The sequence below is a fragment of the Canis lupus genome, chromosome 24 (assembly GCF_011100685.1).
Source record: "Canis lupus familiaris isolate Mischka breed German Shepherd chromosome 24, alternate assembly UU_Cfam_GSD_1.0, whole genome shotgun sequence".
Taxonomy (NCBI): domain Eukaryota; kingdom Metazoa; phylum Chordata; class Mammalia; order Carnivora; family Canidae; genus Canis; species Canis lupus.
The window spans coordinates 32,162,821-32,181,374 of NC_049245.1; the positions used below are offsets into that span (position 1 = coordinate 32,162,821).

The 18,554-nt window shown below is 49.8% G+C and overlaps 1 protein-coding gene across 5 annotated transcripts in view; it reads left to right on the forward strand.

Annotated features, from left to right (window-relative positions):
- Positions 1 to 18,554, forward strand: part of TOX2 (TOX high mobility group box family member 2) — a 132,652-nt gene that overhangs the window by 14,439 nt on the left and 99,659 nt on the right. The window contains exon 1 of one of the 5 annotated variants that reach the window (XM_038572371.1): positions 13,936 to 14,076. The exons of the other annotated variants lie outside the window; for them this stretch is intronic. Within the exon in view, the coding sequence (XP_038428299.1) occupies positions 13,951 to 14,076 (126 nt within the window). The 5' untranslated portion in view covers positions 13,936 to 13,950. Of the gene's footprint in view, positions 1 to 13,935; positions 14,077 to 18,554 lie in introns of those variants that run through there. 5 annotated transcript variants of the gene reach the window in all.

The window sequence follows — 18,554 nt, forward strand, 5'->3', positions numbered from 1 at the left end:
GCCCTTGTTTTGTCCCCTTCCCGTGTCCCTGCTGGTGGTGACCTTGGTGCATTCAGGAGGGAGATGTAGCTCCCACTCGCCTGTGTTGGGTATCTGGGGCACAGTCAGTCTGGCCTTCAGAGATAACAAGATCCCCAGCTCGTGGGAACATTTCTGTTGAGCAAGCAGGAATTTTTTGGTGCCTTCTCTCCTGAAGTTATTGCCCCTTCTCTTTTTATTAAACTGTAAATCATGAAGATTATGTTACCTGCCAGAAAGTTTAGGGAATGCGAGAAGGTCCCCTGCCACTGTCGCACCATGCAGACTCAAGAGCAGTGTTGATTTGGGTGTGTCTCGTCCTGAAGATTCAGAGCCACAAACTGTTCTGCCCCAGCTGGCTCCCCCCAGAAGCCCCTGACCTGCCCTTACCTGTTTTGTCTTTTCTCTTTTCATGGTGTATAATTTGCCTGTTCATTATGTTTATTGTTTATGTCCCGCATCTGCCCCTAGAACTTCAGCTTCGTGATGGTGGGGATCCATCAGAGCAACTCTAACTGCTCTGCCTCCGTGTGGGGCATTGCCCACCTACCTGGCTGACTTCTGCACCCATATCTTTTAAGTTTCTTCTCAAGTGCCTTCCCACAGGAAGGAGGCCTTCCCTGCCTTCCCTTCTGCTGCTGTCATTGCCCTTGCAGCACATGGAACACTTTGGGTTCCCTGAGAGCTGGGGTGCTCTCTGTCCCCTTGGAGGCCATGTCTGGGAGCTTGGACTGTGTCTCAAGAGCAGTGGGAGCAGTTAGAAGGACCTTGGTGACTGTCAACACATTGGATGGGGGAGGGCAAGAGTGGATGCAGGAGGACGGAGGGAGGTGATTGCTGTGGTTTAGGAGAGAATTGATGCTGGCTCGCCGCACTAACAGGAGAGCCACTAGCCACATGAGGCTGTTTTGGTTTAACATCAAACCAGATCAAATCCAACCTAATTCCTCAGTCACGCTACCCATATTTTAAGTGCTCTGTAACCACCGGCCTGTGCAGAACATTCCCATCATTGCAGAAAGACCCAGGCTGTTGGTTCTGGGCCAGAGTAGAACCCCTGGGTCAGAAGGAGTGAGCACTTTTAGGGCTCTTGATTCAGCTGTCATGCCATTTTCCAGAACAGTCATCTACGTTCCCTAGCCGCACAAGGAAGCACCCATTTTGTCGCACCCTCCTGGCGTGTCCTGTTGTCTTCTGAAGAACCTTCAGTTGTGCGTGTGCCTCTTGTCAAATCTGCCTTCACGGAGGGTCTAACATGTGGACCATGAGGTCTTTGTGATCAGGGAATTATATGTATATTAATGCAGATTTCAATAAAAAGAGTTATGTTTGCCATTGTGGTACAGTCTGATGCTGTTTAAATGCCTTTGGTAATATCTTCAATCAGATGGCAAACAGAAAATAGGAAAGTTAGTAATAAAAAATGAATTAGAACGATTAGCAAAAGGTGAACCGCTTCCCTCCTCAGGCAACAGGCAGCGTTGACTGAGCTTTGCAGGGTGCTCCTGTCCAAACACGCGTGTGGATTATCGCAGCCTCCGGGGCCGGCCCTGGGGTCTGTTCAGCACATAGGACTTGGTTATTGCCTTCAGTTTTGCAAAGGTCACGGACATCCCCTTAGAGGGACTCTGAGGGGCTCACACGGGGATGAGGGGCTCATGCCCTAGGGTGTCTGGAGTGGGGCCTCAGAAGAGGGGTTTCTGACTCCGGGCAGGCCAGCAGTTCCTCTTTCCAAGGCAGAGACATCTGTGTCCACGTTCCCCCTCCCTGCATCCCCCAGGACCCTGGAGAATCTTAACCACTCCTCTTTCTAGCATCTTCTCTAGGGATGCCCTTGGGGAGCCTTTCATGGTTGTCTGGTGTTGGAGGCGGGGGTCTCCCCAAGAAGGGGTAGATGCAAAGTCTTTAATTGACTAATGCAGACACTGGACTAGTTGCAAAGAGAAACAGAATTCTGGGGACAGAGTGAGGCATGTGTGGCTGGAGCTCAAGCCAGAAGGACATGGAACTTGCACTGTGGAACCGTTGAAACTCACACTTACTGGAGCATGGGCCACGGAGATGACACACTGGTGGTTGGGGTGATTATGTCCATACTACCTGGCTCACTTCCACAGTCAGTCATCAGGGTTGGATAACACCACCTTAGCTGTATAACTGCTGCAACAGATAGGCACGTTTTGTTCAGACCATGTTCGCGGAATGGCCCCCACAGTTGGTTGGTAACTACCTACCTTAGGCCAGAGCTTCCCAACCTTTAACAGGCATGGAAATCACACAGGGTCTTATTAAAATGCAGATTCTGATTCAGTAGACCTGGAGTGGGGCCAGAGATTTTGAGGGCCTAACAAGGTCCAGGAGATGCTGAGTTGCTGGTCAGTGGACCACAATTTGAGAACCAAGGCCTCTGTGTCAGACTGAGCTCTCTAGAAGCAGAGCCCGAGACAAGGATGTTGGTGAAAGAGTACTCTCCCTAGAAAGGGCTTGAGGGACCCAGGAAGCCCTGGGGGAGGAGGTGAGCAAGGAGGTGGTCTCAGCTGGAGATCTGCTTCAGCCCGATTCCATGGGGAATCCTGGTGGTGGTCTTTTGCACACCCTTGTCAGTGGGTTCCTGGCCATGGGCTTCCTCAGGGAGGGCTGGGGGAGAGGTGTCATACTTCCTATGCTTTTCTCCTGTCAGCCAAGGGTACTTCTGCAAAGGAGGGGGCATTAGCATTCACAGCCACTGGAGGATAGATGCACAGCCTGAAAAGAGGGATCTTGGTGGGATCCATCAGCATCCACACACTGTATCATCATCTGAGAATAGCTTTGGGAGTGTGGAAGGGGAGCCAGGACTGTTGGCTTTTGTTTGAACTCTGCTGTGTGACCTTGGGTAAGCCACCTCTGCTCTCTGGGCACTGTTTGTGCTACAGCCTCACATGGTTTGGTTGTGATTGGTCCTTGGTCCTTGTCCTTAGGTTGTGATAGAGCCTGCAGGTAGGGATGGGTGGATAGGTGAGGGTCTGCACAGGGTAGACAACTCTTGCTTCAGAGCCCAAGGAGGGGGAAGAGAAAGGGAGCAGAGAGAGAAGGATGGGGGGGGAGGGGAAGGGCACGCCCCCCCCCCCCCCCCCCCCCCCCCCCCCCCCCGCACGGGGAGAGGGAGATTGAAAGAGATGGGGAGGGAGGGGGAGGGAGAGACAACAGGGTCGAGGAGAGAATCCCTGAGACCTGCAGTGCTCAGGGAGTGCTTCCTGGCAGAGGTATTTAGGCAGGACCTCCAAGAACGGTAAGATGGGGACATATAGAGGAAGGGAGAACAGAAGAGCCACTAATTTCATGTGTACCATGGGATAGGTGTTTTACTTATTTATTTATTCTTCATAACCACATTTGGGAGTAGAAGCTGATCCTACTGTGCAGATAAACGAAGGCACTGGAAGTCAGGTGACTGGGCCATTGTCACACTGGGACTGGAACCTGAACCTATTTGCTAAGACCCCCATTCTTGACCTCCATGACATCAACAAGCAGGGAGAGGGTGTGGCCAAGGCCAAGGGGACGGGTGGCTTGGGGAACTGTGGCACAGCTGTCTGGATGGGTACAGGCTAGTGTGGAAGAGGAGACAAAACCTGCAGCTTGGGAAGGGCACTCAATGCCAGGCCTTGGAGTTTGGGTCCTACAGTGGGGAGCCACGGAGGGCTTTGGGGCAGGTGTGATGTGTGCAAAGGAAGTAAGCCAGTGTTGCACCCTTTGCTTGGGGGCCCTTCCCAACCCCCACTGGGCCACCTTCCCCACATATCTGTCTTCCCTGATTCATCAGTATGTGTGTGCGTGTGTGTGTGTGTGTGTGTGTACATGTACATGCTGGGGTCGGGGCCTGGAGTCCTTCCTGGACCCTTTCTGTAGACCACTTTCTTAGTGCTTGGGGTCCTTGGGGCAGAGGGACTTCCACATTTGCTGTAGGTGCTTTGTGGTACAGGGGCCCTGGAATCCCAGTGCTATCCAGTGATCTCAGGGTAGGTAAGAGCTGGTTGCCTTGCTGCTTGGATAAGCCCACCTTCCTGCCTCTCTCCTCCTGTGCAGCCAGCCCCAAGCGCATGCTGGCACCTGGGAGGTGAAGGGAGGAAAGACCACAGACCGTCATCCTAGATGGACATAGACGTGGACTTGGGTGTGTCAAGACTTTGAGGTTGAGGATTCGGGTCTGAATCATCTTCAGCCTTCCTTACTCTCTTATCCGTGGCCTAAGTTTTCTCCCCCAGTCAAAGCTGGCAACATCCAGCTCTTTCTCATTCTTCACATAAACCTCTCTCTCTCTCTATCTCTTTCTCTTTTTTCAGGATGTTATGTAAGCTACAGTCACAACTTGGCACCTGGCATAAGATGCTGATAACAACCATAGAAACTGTTACTGCCAAGTGGGGTGGCAGGGCTAAGATGGTAGTGGGAGAGGTACCCACTAGGCTGGGGTGGTGACAGAGGAGGAGCTACTGTTTATTGAATACCTACTGTGTGCCAGGTGTCTTATGTATACTGTGTTCTTTAACCCTCACAATAGTCCTGCAAGTTACATGTTGTTATTACCATGTCACAAACAGCGGATAGGTGACACCACAGGCTTAGAGGGGTCGAGAAAGTTGTCTAAGGTCACACAGCCTGCAGGTAGGAGAGTGGATCATGAACCAGAACCTGTCCAGCCCCAAAGTCATGATCTTTATTCTGTAACATATGCAGATCTTTAGCTTCCCTGGGGGAAAGGGATTCCCTGCTTAGAGTCAAACCATCCCAACCTAGACTTGGCATAGAGTATATTATTCTCATTGCAGACAGAGGTGAATGCTCACCTTGTCCAGACTCAAACCCAGAAACCTGAGCCTCATCCCCCCTAGCTGCTTTCCACCTCCCAAGAGGCTTGTATTGTTCTCAACTTGATACTCTATAGACCAGACACTTGTTCTTTGGCTGTGAGAATATCATGGCCAGTGCTCTACTGTTAGCTCCTATTAGTTGCTGCCTAACAAGCCACCCAAAATTAGTTGTTTAAAGCAACCGCTGTTTTATTTAGCTCACAATCTGTGGGTTGGCTGGAGGACTGTCTGGCTGGCTGGTCTCTGCAGGGCTCCCTCCTGCATCTGTGATCACTTGGCTGGTTACCTGGCAGCTGGGTGATCTAGGATGGCCTCACTCACCTGTTTGGCAGTTGGCAGACTGCTGGCTGGGAGCTGGCTGATGGTTGGCTCGGCTTTCCTCCAGACCTCTTCTTCCAGCAGGCTAGCTCAGGCTCCTTCACTCACTAGGTGCTCCGGGGCTCCTGAGGCTGCAAGAGTGAGACGTTCCAGTGCACACATGCTTTTCAGGCTTTTCCTTGTGGCACATTTGTTGCTGTCTCAGTGGCCAAATAAAGTCACATGGCTAAGCCTGGCTTCAAGATGGGAAGAAAAAGACTCCCATCTTTTGGTAAGAAGAGCAGTGACATCACTGTGCAGAGGGCAGGCATGTAGAAATGGGAGGACCTGTGGTCATCTTTGTAATCTACTGTGGCTGACAACAAACATTTTTATGAAGCCTCTGCTGTGTACTAGGCACTGGGGTGGGAACTCCAGGGTGAACTAAAGATGTATAATGACACAATGAAACACAAAATGTGAGCATGGCAGGGTCAATTAGGAGAGCTACACGTGTGCTACGAGGCCGGGTAATGGGGGAGTCAGAGGGAACTTCAGGAATTGTAGGTAGACAGGTTGCCACATGGGGCAAGAGCAGCATTCTAGATAGAGAGGGCAGCATGTGCGAAGGCCCTGTGGAAGGAGAGACTTGGCACATTTGAGCACTCCTTGAAGTGCCAGTTCCCTATAAGTGTCAGCATGCTTGGTCTGAGAAAGGAACTTCTGGTTCATAGATGTCCTCTGACCAGCCCCCACATGACACAGCCTTAGGAGGGAGGTAGGGAGAGACCTTTCCATCAGCAGCTTATACACAGGGTGGCTGGGCTTGGTGGGCTTTGGGACAAGGGAGAGATTGATGCTCACACGGTCACCCAGCAAATCCTTATACAAGAGGAGAGATTTGAGCATTGGAAAGGGCGAGGGGGCAGTGAGGGAGAGGTCAGATGTGTAGGATCGAGGGGTGGGTCTGGGATGCTGGGTGAAGTACAGGGTTTGGATTTAGTTCTGTTGGCCAGTGATCTTTGGACCCTGAATGGAGAATGTCAGATCTGGTGTGGGGACCTGAGTATCCAGCCCCCTGGGGAACCACCTGCTTACTGCCTTTACTGTCCTTGAGCCTTCAGCAGGTTCTCTCAAGGCATATCAGGGGGTGCAGTTCCAGAAAAAGTCTGAGGTTGCTGGGAGCCAGAATAATGATCATAAGTGAGCAGCACAGAAATGGAGAAATGGGATAAGTCAGACAAATTCGAGTTTGAATCCTTGCTCCTTGTGGTATTGCCCTGAAATTCTGGGCAAGTGCCACTAGCCTCAGGCCTTGGTTTTCTCATCTGAAAATGGGGCCTGGTTCCATCCACCTCAGGTTGGGTGGGGAGGGGCCTGTGGGGCCAGGTTAATCATAGTGCTTCTCCTCTGTGCATGCAGGCTCTTGCCTGTGTGCAGCCGAGGACAGTGCCGGGAGCTCGGTGACTGCAAGTCAGAGTATAGCAAACACTCCTCTTTACCAGGCCCCAGAATAAACAGAAACCATGGTAACCAGGAGGCATCACATGGGCGGGCAGCCCTGTCCTGCTGTAGATGGCCTCTAGTGATGGCGCAAGCCATGGGGACTCTATTAGCCCTCCTTCCCTGCCTGCCTGAGGTAGGACTGAGTGGTTCTAGCAAAATCAGTCCTCACTTTGGGTTTCTGTTCAATCTCACATTTCATTATTTAATTTTATTTTTTCAGTCTTGTCCCAGAAAGCATGTCCTGAGTGGGATAATTTGGAGCAAACCCCCCTGCTGTCTCCTTCCCTCTGGCATCTCCTGACTGATGCCCTAGAAGAAGTTGCCATGACCCTTCTGGAGGCAGAGAGCTGAAACAGCAAGGCGTCTACCCTAGGAGGGAGGGCAAGGGCCAGTGGGCCAGCAAGGTGGTGACATCTAGCAAGGTGGTGACATTAATGCAGAGAGGCTTACCCTTACCCAGGGTTCACAGCTAGTAAGGGGCAGAGCTGTGATTTGAACCTGGTGTCTTCTTGTTTCAGAACTCATTTCCATATTGCCTTTGGCTGAACTGGGGCCCAGACACTGGTGTGGCCGGGAGGAGTGTGTTTGTCAGCTTGCCACGTGGAGGCAGCTGGCTTGCAATGCCCATCCCACCCCGCAGAGGTCCAGGGTGTTCATAGTGGAGGGGACCGAGGTGGCCTCGGAAACCCCAAAGGTTTCTAGTCCCTGTGTTTCTGTCTGGAAGCCTCCTTGTGCACATCTGGCAGGAGCAGGCTTATACCCTCCCTTCTAGAAGCATGGCTTTGCCTTGGCTGGATATTGAGAGGGGAACTTCCTGGAGACCCTGGCTTCTCCCTCTACATCTGCAGCCATCCATACCTGATAGTCAAAGCCCAGGCTTGGGTGAACCTGTTGTCTATTGTAACCTTGTCTCCTTACCTGTAAAATGACGGATTTGGTGACTCCGTTGACAGCACCATAGTGAGCAGAAGTTTACTTCCAATCCTGCTTATGACACTTATTAGCTGTGTATTTCCAGCAAGTTACTTACCTTCTCCATGCCTTAGTTTCCTTCTCTGTAAAATGGGGATAATAATCGCATCTACCTAACAAGGTTGTCTTGAGAACCAACATATGTAAATGCAGGAACAGTACCCAGGACAGAGTATGTGCTATTATTACTGTTACTTCATGTTGGGAAATTAGTATTGATGTAGCAGGACCTGTTGTGCTTGGCAGGAAGCAGATGTGCAGAAACTGCTTTTGGTTGGGTAGGGGAAGAAGATGGGGTCAGATAGTAGTAGGAAGACCTCTGCTGGGCCCACTGTGGGACCTTGGGACACTACCTAACCTCTCAGAGTCTCATTTTTGGTGGTTGCTTGTTTATTTTTGGTTTTTCAGTAACAAGAACACATAGGAAGATATAGAGGCATATATGATACATTACAAAACTAGAGCCAAGGAAAATATAAAATAGAACAAATTCTATTGAATTTGGAAAATGAAAGCAGATTTGTTGGCCCTGGGGTCTTATGGAAATTGGCCTGTAAATCTGGCTCTGGGCTTCCTGGCAGATGAGTGAAAAGGGAAATAGATTTACTCCATGATTTTTTTGACCAAGGGGAAGAGGCTTAGCAGGTCCTCACGAGAAACAGAGCCTTAACTGGCGTTTGGAGCTGAAAGAAATTCCTCTCACCAGCCCCATGGAAGTTCTCAGACCTCAGTTTCCCCAAATATAAAGCGAGGGGTTGAGACCTTGCTCCCTTGCTGCTCTGGCTGATTGTGGGGATTATTACATGGGTAGAAAGTACCTGGTACATTCCCAGTGAGTAGTGGGTGCTCAGAGGGCACAGCTCTCACCCCTCTGCCCGGTCATAGCTTGCTCCTATCAGTTTCTGGACAAAAGCTGAAGTCTGCACAAAGTCAGGCCAAATATACCTGGCAGTGCCCGGGGTACAGTTGTACTGTTGGAACTCAGTTGAGGGGAGTTCTGTGTGCAAGGGGTGGAAGCTGCTTCCTAACAGGACAGACGCCAAGGCCATTGGGGCACTGTGATGAAATGAGGTTGGAATGTGGTGTTGTGCATAAGCCCCACAAACGAGTACAGGTGGTGCAGTGGGAGGTTGTGTGAGGGCCATTCAAGTGAGACTCCCTCCGTGCAGTCCGACATGAGTTCGAATGCTGACAGGACTGTGGCAGGGGAGTGGGGGGCATCTACAGAGGATGAAGGGAGGCAAGGCCCAGTGCAGCCTCAGGTATGCAGTGTGGCCCCAGGGTGGCACGTGTTTTGGGGCAGGAGGCATGCAGGACTGGAGCAACCACAATGCCCCGGGGGAAGGGGGGCAGGATCCAGAAGGCGTCAGAGGCACAAAGTGGCTTTAATCACTTCCCTTGGGCGAGATTTATTTAACAGCAGCTCAGAGCTTCTCAGCACTTACAGGTGCTGACGGGGGCATCACAATATTGTGAAATTAAGCAGGGAGCCGACTTCATTACGGCTTACCTGGCAAGGAAGCAGCCGCTTTAGTTAGCAGCGATGGTTGGATGTGACGGAGCTAAAATTGAACTTGGCAATTACGCTCCAGAGAGGTTCTCCGTGCTGTAAAAGGAAGTTCCATGGAAATCAACCCTGGTAATCATAGGGTTTACAATTAGTCAGTTACTATTAAGGTTGCCCTGTCAGCATGTACTTCAGGGCAATGCAGGGGAAGAGGACGGAAAAGGTTTTGACTGTCTTGGTTTCCATGTGTTCACCTGCATTGGGGTATTTTTTTTTTTTCTTTTTTTGAAATTGGTTCCAGGACAAAAGTTTGAGAGACCCTGTGTTAATATCACGGTGCAGGGTGGCCATTTGAATGGTGGGTCATTTTAAAGTCCTTTTATTTTATTTGCATGCCCTCATACATCGTTCTCATTTTCTCCAGACTCATGAAGGTGCTTTTCCAAACAGCTTCATGACTCCCCTTGGGATATTGTACATGAAGAGCTCAGCTTTTTGTTGACTCCTTGTTCCAGAGGAATGATGTCATAACATGGAAGTTGTATTTATTTTTGTTTTTTAAGATTTTGTTTATTTGACAGAGAGAGAGCACAAGCAGGGGGAGCAGCAGGCAGAGGGAGAAGCAGGCTCCATGCAGGGCTCGATCCTAGGACCCCAGGATTATGACAAGCCAAAGGCAAGAGCCCAACCAACAGAGCCAGCCAGGCATTCCAACATAGAAGATTTCGAAGCACCTTCATGGAATTATTTTTATTAAGCTGTGACTAGGATATTACAACAACTTCAGAATATTGTGCCCATTTTGCAGATAAAGGCAGTGAGGAGCTGATGTGCGTTTCACTGCTGTGCAGAGTCAGACAGAAAGAAAGGGCTTGTACCGATTCACGTCTAAGTTGTCCCAGGGTGTGTGCACTGACCGTCTTGAATGGGAAGATGGAAACTCAAGTCAGCAACTTGCTTTGAACCCAGGCCGATTCATCAGTAATACGGGAACTTGTGCTTGGCGGTGTGTAAGGATTGAGATAATCCAGGCACAGTAGGAGCTCAGCACAGGTCCCTGTTGCTACTAATAGTGATATTTATCACCCACTCACTTTGTGCCAGGCATGGGACCAGGCCCTTTCTATGAGTGATAGTGGCTTTGCACAAAGACCCCTCAAAGCAGTCTTAAGTAAACACAGGCTCAGAGGGGATAACTTTGTCCAGATCTTCTTAGTTCGTAAGGGGGTAGTGCCAGGATTCAGATTTGGGCAGTCTGGTTCCTGGAGCCTGGCCCTTGTCCTGCCCCTACTCTGGGAACGGTTGAATGTCAAGAACAAGGCAGCCTGGATTAACGGCCTCTGTGGCTGAGAAGAGAGAAGCATTAAAACAGAAATATCTTTTCCAAAAGGCTTCTGCTCCTTCACATGAAGCTGAGTCATCTCTCCTTGTTTTGAACCATAACCATCGAGCTGCCCCCAAATGCCCCCAAATAAAAAAAATAAATAAAATAAAAAATGCTGAGCTCTGTTAAGGTACAGAGCCTCCCTGGCTCCACCCCAGAAGGAGCTAAGCAGAGGGTCTGTAGAGCTCAGACCCCCTCAACTGGGTACCGTGGCCCAGATGTTTAATGGGGACTCACTCTCAGGGTGAGTCCAGGTTGGGAAGCCATTCTGTAACCACATACCTGGGGGACAGCATGGTCACAACCCCAGAATTCCTCTTTCTAGGTCATGAGTGGCAGAGTCAAGTCCAGAATCTTCTATTCCCAGGCTCAGCTCTCAGATTCCCTTTCCTGCATGTGGTGGAGGCCAGCATTTGATGGAGAATGCAGGGACTTTCTGCATCTGTCCTGTGTCACCCCACCTCTGCCTCTTAACATGCTTCCTCCCTTCAGTATACCCAACACTGCCCCTCCTGCAATCCCCAGCTCAGATGACACCTTTTCTGTGAAGCCCTCCCTTAGCCGATAACCCTGAGGCTCTTAGCCATGAGCACTGTCTCCCTTATGTACTAATTTCTCCCCTTCGTGCCTGAGCTCAGATGTCTTTGGGGGCAAGGACAGTGTCCTGATCACACACTGCCCTTGTGTCTGGAACATGCCCTGCATGGAGTGGGGACTAGCCAAAGGGAACAGTAACTGCTGTTGAGTGAATGAGTTAGTAAATGATAATTGAAGGCTTTTTACCTTCACACTTTCTCTGTAACCATCAGTTATACCTTTTGCTTGTTGGAGTCTCTGGTCTCCAGTTAGAAAGTTCAATATCCAACACTAATATGGGCTTTTTTCATTATCAGTGAATGCAGATCATTTTTCATGGCTGCATAGTATTCCATCGTACAGAGTTGTGATTTATTTAACCAATACCCTATCAATGGATTTTATTCTTTTTTTAAAACAGCAACAGTGTGATATTTAAAGATCTTTTATTTATATATTTGAGAGATAGAGAGAAAGTGACAAGAGGGGCAGAGGGGAGAGAGAGGGACAAGCTGACTCCACACTGAGCATGGAGCCTGACATGGAGCTTGAGATCAGGACTTGAGCCAAAATCAAGAGTCAGATGCTCAAGTAACAGCCACCCAGGTGGCCCTCAGTTGTATTATTCTTATTTCCATTTTCTTATAAATAATGTTACAACAAAGAATAAATATCTGCGTGCAAATGCATGGGGCCTAGGAAGTCCTTTCCCATCTTAAGCCTATAGAAGCATTCATGGATGAGCTTTTATAGTACCCTCCCAGCTTTGTGTGTGTGTTTCCAGCTCTTTGATATATCTGAAATTTCCATCTTTATGTCATAGTACAAAATCTCTCTTTCCCTTTCCTTCACACAAGGATCCATGCACTGGGATCTGGGCCTTGGATCTACAGATTGTGTGTACTTTCTGTTTGTTGAGCATCTGCTGTGTGTCAGGGCCTCTGCTAGGAGCCGAGACCCAGAGATGAGCAAGGCTCTACAGAGTCCTGGTCATCATGGAGCTCACAGCCTAGTGAGGAAAGGTGAGCAATAAACAGAAGTGAAAGCCATCAAAACAAATAAGCAGAAGCCATTGGAGTGATGTGCTAGGAAGAAAGGAACTCAGTGTGGGTGGGTCAGAGGAGCCCTCTCTGGGGAGGAAGGAGATCTCCAAGCAGAATGTGAATGAAGGATGAGAAGTCGATCGTGTGAGGGAGCATCTGGGCGAGCACGATCCAGGCAGAGAGAACAGCATGAGAAAGGTGCAGAGGCATGAACACAGGACTCTTCCTCTCTGGAGCCCTTTCTGATCCCTCCACCCCCTCCTCATGCAGAGGCCTGAGCACTGGTCCTCTTTGTCACCATTTGTTACCTGGGTCCTTCTCCTTATCACTTAGTTTATTATTGGTATAAGTGTTCGGTAGTGGGATACTTCTAGAACTCCTCTCACTGAGTCCTGGATGCCCTCAGCTATGTGAGGCTTCCTCCGCAGCCTTTGGTGTTTCTGAAATGTCCAAAAATTAAAACTGGTTTAACAGCACCTGGCACAGTACATGGCACTTAATAGGTACTGTCATCCCCATTTTACAAATGAAGAAACTGAGGCTCAGGGAAGCTAGCACAGCTAGGATTTAAACCCAGTTCTGTCTTACTCGAGTCCACATACCTCATGGAGCCCTGAATTAACTGCACCTGTGTGAAAACTAAGGCCGTTACAGGGGAATCCATAGTTCCTCAGGCCAGTGCTGTCCCAGGCCTGATCCAGCCTCGGCCCTCGGCCTGCTGGCATCAGAGGAGTGGGAAGGAACTAGGGCGGCTCTTATATTTTTGGTTAATTTTTTATTTTATTTTTTTAAGAATTTATTTATCCATTCATGAGAGACACACACACAGAGAGAGAGAGAGAGAGAGAGGGAGGCAGAGACACAGGCAGAGGGAAAAGCTCCATGCAGGACTCGATCCCGGGTCTCCAGGAGCAGGCTCTGAGCCGAAGGCAGCGCTAAACCGCTGAGCCACCCGGGCTGCCCCATTTTTTTTGTTTTAAATTACAAATGTCAAACAAAACAAAACAAACAAAACAAAACAAAACACACAAATGCCGTGCATGCTTGTGGAAAAGAAAAAAAGAAAAAAAATTAGACAAAAAAGAGAAAAGTAGCAGATGAAAAATACCTCCTTCTCCTACTCTGCAGATGACCGCTGTTCTGTTTGGCATCTCTGACAGGGCATATCACACACACACAGTTACTGTTTTTGTAAAGATGGGATCATGTCTTTGACTTTTTCTTCCAAAGGGTCCCAAGTCAGCACCTGCAGACCTTCCTCATTCCCTCACATTCCATAGAATGGATATATTTTACTCTGTTCAACCTGAGCCTGGTTTTAGACGTTTTGCATGCCCCTCATTCTTGTCTGTAACAAGCAACATCTGTGGGCATGCATTGTGCACACCAGCGCAAGTATGTCTGCAGGACGGACGCTCAGAAGTCTGATTGCCAAATGAGATGGCATGCAACTTTCACATGTTGACAGGTGCTGCTAGGCTGCCTTCCAGAAGCCTTTCCAGCTCAATACCTGCTCCCGAGGCAGTGTGCGTGAGTGGGGAAGGCTGCCTCCCCTTCCGCTCCCTGAGACCTGGTGTGGAGACCGCTGCCAGGAGCTCGGAACACTCAGGCCCAGATTGGGATAGGAGATGGATTTTGATAAAAGAGGTTAAATAACAGGTTTTTCCATTTCACCTTATAGGAATGGGATGGGGGGCGGGGGTGCCGGGCCTCCAGCCAATAGAGGACCAAGACTTGTCAGGAGGGCTTATAAAGCTTGCTATTTCTGGCATTTTTTCTCTTTCTCTGCTGATTATGCAGCAGAATCGCACAGAGGCTGTCGCGGGCGCGTTCTCTCGCTGCCAGGGCTTCTGTGGAATGAGACTCGGGCTCCTTCTACTTGCAAGACGCTGGTGCATTGCAGGTGTGTTTCAGCAGAAGGTAAGCAGCGGGTGCCCGCTGCCTCCTGCGGTGGAGGTGGTCAGGCCGTTGCTGTAGGGTGAAGAGAGACGGTGCCTGGGTGGGGGCAGGCAGGGGCTTGGACTGGTGCTTGTCACCTTATGGAGTGACAATGCTTTGGAGGGTCCAGGAGGCCTGCAGTTGGCAGCTCCTTCTTGAAAAGGAATTTTGAAAGTGGCTGGGATTGGCCCCTGGAGGGGCAGGTCTTGGCACCCTGAGCATCAGAGGTGAGGTGCCCAGCATGCTCAGGAAGCATCTGTTCATCCATCCATCCATCCATCCATCCATCCATCCATCCATCCATCTATATCCATCCATCCATCCATCCATCCATCCAGCACACCTTGCAGTGGGCCTGGCCAGGTGTGAGTGGGGGGGTTGGCCAACTCAGACCAGAAACAAAGGATGAGGATAGCACATGGTATGGTAGGAGCCCAGAAGATATCTAGAGTGAGGAGTGAGAAGGGCTTTTCAAGGCAGGAGGGATAAGGAGTAGCTGGGGCTGTCACTATGAATAAAGTTTGAGCTGCCTTCTTTCATTGAATTTTGGAGTTTGTGGAATCAATAAAACTTTACCCCAAATTTTCAAGTACCACCTTTTCCTTTTGTCCATTAAGGATATTGAAAAATAACCAGTTGGGTTCTCCAATTGCCATTCCATTGTAAAAGCAAGGACAGCAAAAGATGAGGAAGGACATTGTCACAGATTTAAGGGCAAATACATACCCATGTACTAGGTGACAGAGATTTTGAATGCAGAAACCTAACATTGATGGCATTTTCCAGCTGTTGCTGGGGAGATGGTCTTTGTGGAGGGTGTTGGCTGATTTGGGGGTGGGGCTTGTTGCAGGTGACAGGGCTGCACCCAGCTGAGCAGGAGGCCTGACCTCTTCTGGTGCTCTGATTTATCACAGTGCTTGTTGAAAAATTAGCTTTGTGCACATGTGTCCCAGAAACAGAAACCACCCTCTCATGCCTGCTTTCCCTTGCTTGGAATGTCCCAGGCAAACTGAGAGAGACCAAGAAACAGGAGCTTCTGTGCCCCCTACATGATCACCACTTTCTGCATGCTGGGTCAAAGGCAAGAGGCCACAGGCCTTCGGTCTGCTGGGGAATGCTTTGGAGCCAGCCAGGCACTGAGAAGGTAGCCAGGGACTGGCTCCTGTGTGCCAGGGTCTGGGTTAGATTCTGGTTTCAGATCTCACTCTGCCACAAATACAATCTGTGACATAGGGCAAGCTTCTTGAGCCTTGCAAGTCTCAGTGTCCTTATCCATAAAATGGGAACACTGATACCTCCCCTGTATTGTGATGATTGTGTGTGTGCGTGCATACACATACTGTCTAGCACTTTGCCTTATATGTGGTAGGACCTCCACAAATGTTGAGCAAGTGAATGAACAAATGACCCAAACCCTTGGTTCTGCTTTAGAGAACTTCATGGCTAACACTGTGTGTGTGTGTGCACGGATATGCCCGTGCATGTGACCTGGGGACCTCTCCCCCTTGTGCTTATGACCAGAGACTCTTATATTCTGGTTCTCTTCTTAGGGAGCTTGGATTCAGAGCCACATTCTACTTCATAGCCCTGTCTAGTACCAATTTCTCTATGTCTCTGGTTATGTCCATGGTCTCTTGACTGGGAGAGGAATTAATTACAGGGACTTACTGGCTGTCTTGAAACAGAACCGACTCTTATTTTTTATGCTTCCTGAACAGCTTTCTAAATACTAGCATTGTATTGGTGGGGTCTTGGGATAATAGCCGCCCAGTAAACCAGTGCCAGCTGAGAGCCCAGGGTGAAAGAAAGGCTTTGGAAGGGAGGTGGGAATGGTTTTAGAAGGGAGAGTGTGGCTGAAATATCACTACCTCTGAACACTCTCTGGACCTGGGGAACAGGAGCTGAGCCCAGATTTAAGACTTGGCTTTGAGCCCTGGCTCTGCTTTGTGTTTGCTGTGTGGTCTCTGGCAGGTCGCTTTACCTCTCTGAGCCAGTTTCCTTATCTATAAAATGGCAGATTATTGGAATTAAATGGGACTAGATCTATAAAGCACTGTGTTGGTGCTCAGTAAATAAAAATACCCCTCTTGGGGAAGGACCGTGGAAGCCTTTGACTGGAGCCCAGTGTATCTGCTGGCACATAGAGTTTGAAACACAGCAGATGCCTGATGAATATTTATGGAGAGGATGAAGGTGCCCAGGGAGTGGGAAGTCAGAGTTATATGTTTATATCCTCCTGTGTAATCACTTTGCGATCATTGATAAGTTCTTTGCCTTCTTTTGGTCTCTGATTCCCTTAGAAAAATAGTTCAGGCTGGTCCTACCAACTCCTACTGTTCTATTCCATGTTGGAAATTGGAGCCGTATGTGGAACTTCCAGTGAAGGATGAGCTTCATGTTTGAAATTAATTTCCTTTCTGTGATTAGTGGCACCCGTGATGACTTTCTCCCTCCTGCTGCCTCCTGCATTCTCAAGCCAGTAATTAATGAAATTGGGAGCAGAGGCAGGGATGCAAGGTTTCCTGAGGAGGCATCTCGGGCATAGCTGGGCCTCCCTCTGTGGCACCTGCTGTGATTGCAGGAGGCCCAAGGGCTGTCCAGGAGTCTCTGTCTCGGTCCAGCCACGAGGCCTGGCAAGTGTTCACATGTGTGGATCACAGCTGAAGCCCTGAAATATCATAGATGGGAAGTAATTTCTCCAGCTTCCCCCAGCCCTGGGATGGGGTGGCGGGGGTGGGGGTGGGGACCTCCTGCTTTTGAGTATCTGTCAAAATGGGCATTGATACAGGAATCAGGTGGGCCTGGATTTGCAGGCTTCCCTCTCTTGATTTTTGGCTGAGACATTAGGCAATGTACTCACCTTCTCTGGGTCTACCTTGCTGTGTGAAACAATTGAGGCCATGGGAACAGCAGCCTTTTATGAATGGGGCAGTGGTATAGAAAAGCCACTTTGGTTTGCACATCTTTGCCCCAGAAGCTTCATCTCAAGGAGACAGTGGCTCTAAATGGTCCTTGTCTTGACTCATCCGCCCCCACCCCGAGACACACCCTCCCTAGTCATGCCCATCTTGGTAAACACAGTGACTATCCACTCCTTGGCTTATATCATCCCTGGCTCTTCTCTCTGCCTCACTCCCTGACGGTTGCACCTGCAGGGTACAACCCCACCTCCCCACTTCACTAGTACCTGGGTGATCGCCTGGGTGATACAGGAGCCTCTGCTCAGGCCTCCTTGTCTCCACCTTCCTTGTAGAGTTTGCTCTCCACACACAGCTGGCAAGTTCTCTGTGAGCCACTCCCCTGCTGAAAGCCTTTTGTTGGATGGTTGCTTGTAGCCTGTTGGATCTGTTCTGATACCCTTAATGTGGCCACTTGGGGGGCTGGGGCACCTGTCTGATCTCATTTTTTGCATTCAGCAAGCTAGCTTCTGCCTCCTTCCTCCCAGGCGGAATCATCACGGCTGAGCAGCTTCCTGAAGCCCCCTCCCCCACTAACCAAGCTGTGGTGCTTCTGGATTTTATACATGCAGACCTTTTTGTCCAGAATGTTTCCTTTCCCCCTTGAACTCCTGCTCATTCTTGCAGACAGAGTTGTGACATCACTGCTTTCCAGAAGCCTGCTCTGATCCTGCACTCCTCCCACCCCCAACAGTGTGGGCCAGGGACCCTTCCCTGTACCCAGCCCATCAGTGCTGTGATGCTCTGCGGGACTGATGCAGGGTCTGATGCACCTTTATCCTCATGCTCTCTGGAAGGACATATAGCACAGAGTAGCTGCTTGAAAAACAGTAATTTACGTGCAGATGCAAATAACTCCTTGCAAATTTAAGGGCCTTCAGACAGACTGGATTAGAATCCTCAGCCTGTGGTTTGGTTTGGCTGTGTTACCCTGGATAAACCATCTAACCTCTCTGATCTTTGAGGGTCACGAGGACGGACAAGAGGACACATAAAACCCATCTCCCCTTCTTTCACACCTGCTGGACAGTAAATGTCCCCAAAGACACTTGGAACATTTCAGTGGCTCCTCTACTTTACTCTGAGCAGAGCAAACCCAAAGAGGGGCCAGACCCAGCGGCCCCCAGTACTGCGCACAGAACCTCAAACGGAAGCAAAAATAGCACCCATTGGGGCAACCTGAGTTGCAGAAGCCACAGGAAGAAGCCGCAGGCCAAGCGGATGTCAGCTGCTCTGAGGCCCCACTGAGGCTCCTCGGATGTGTTGAGCTGTTGCAGCCCTCACGCCTGCCCTTACTGGCTCCTCTGACCACAACTATCAGATAAGGCTGTGGAAAAAGTGCTGGCTTCCTCTCTCTGGGGAAGAGTAATCTCAGTGCCATCTGTGGGGGATACTCCATCCTCTGTTGCTTCTCTGGTTTCTCTTCCACCCCCCTACCTCCTTGCTCGCTCTGCCCACCCTACTGGTCTTCACCCTCCTAGCCCCACCTTAGGGCCTTTACAC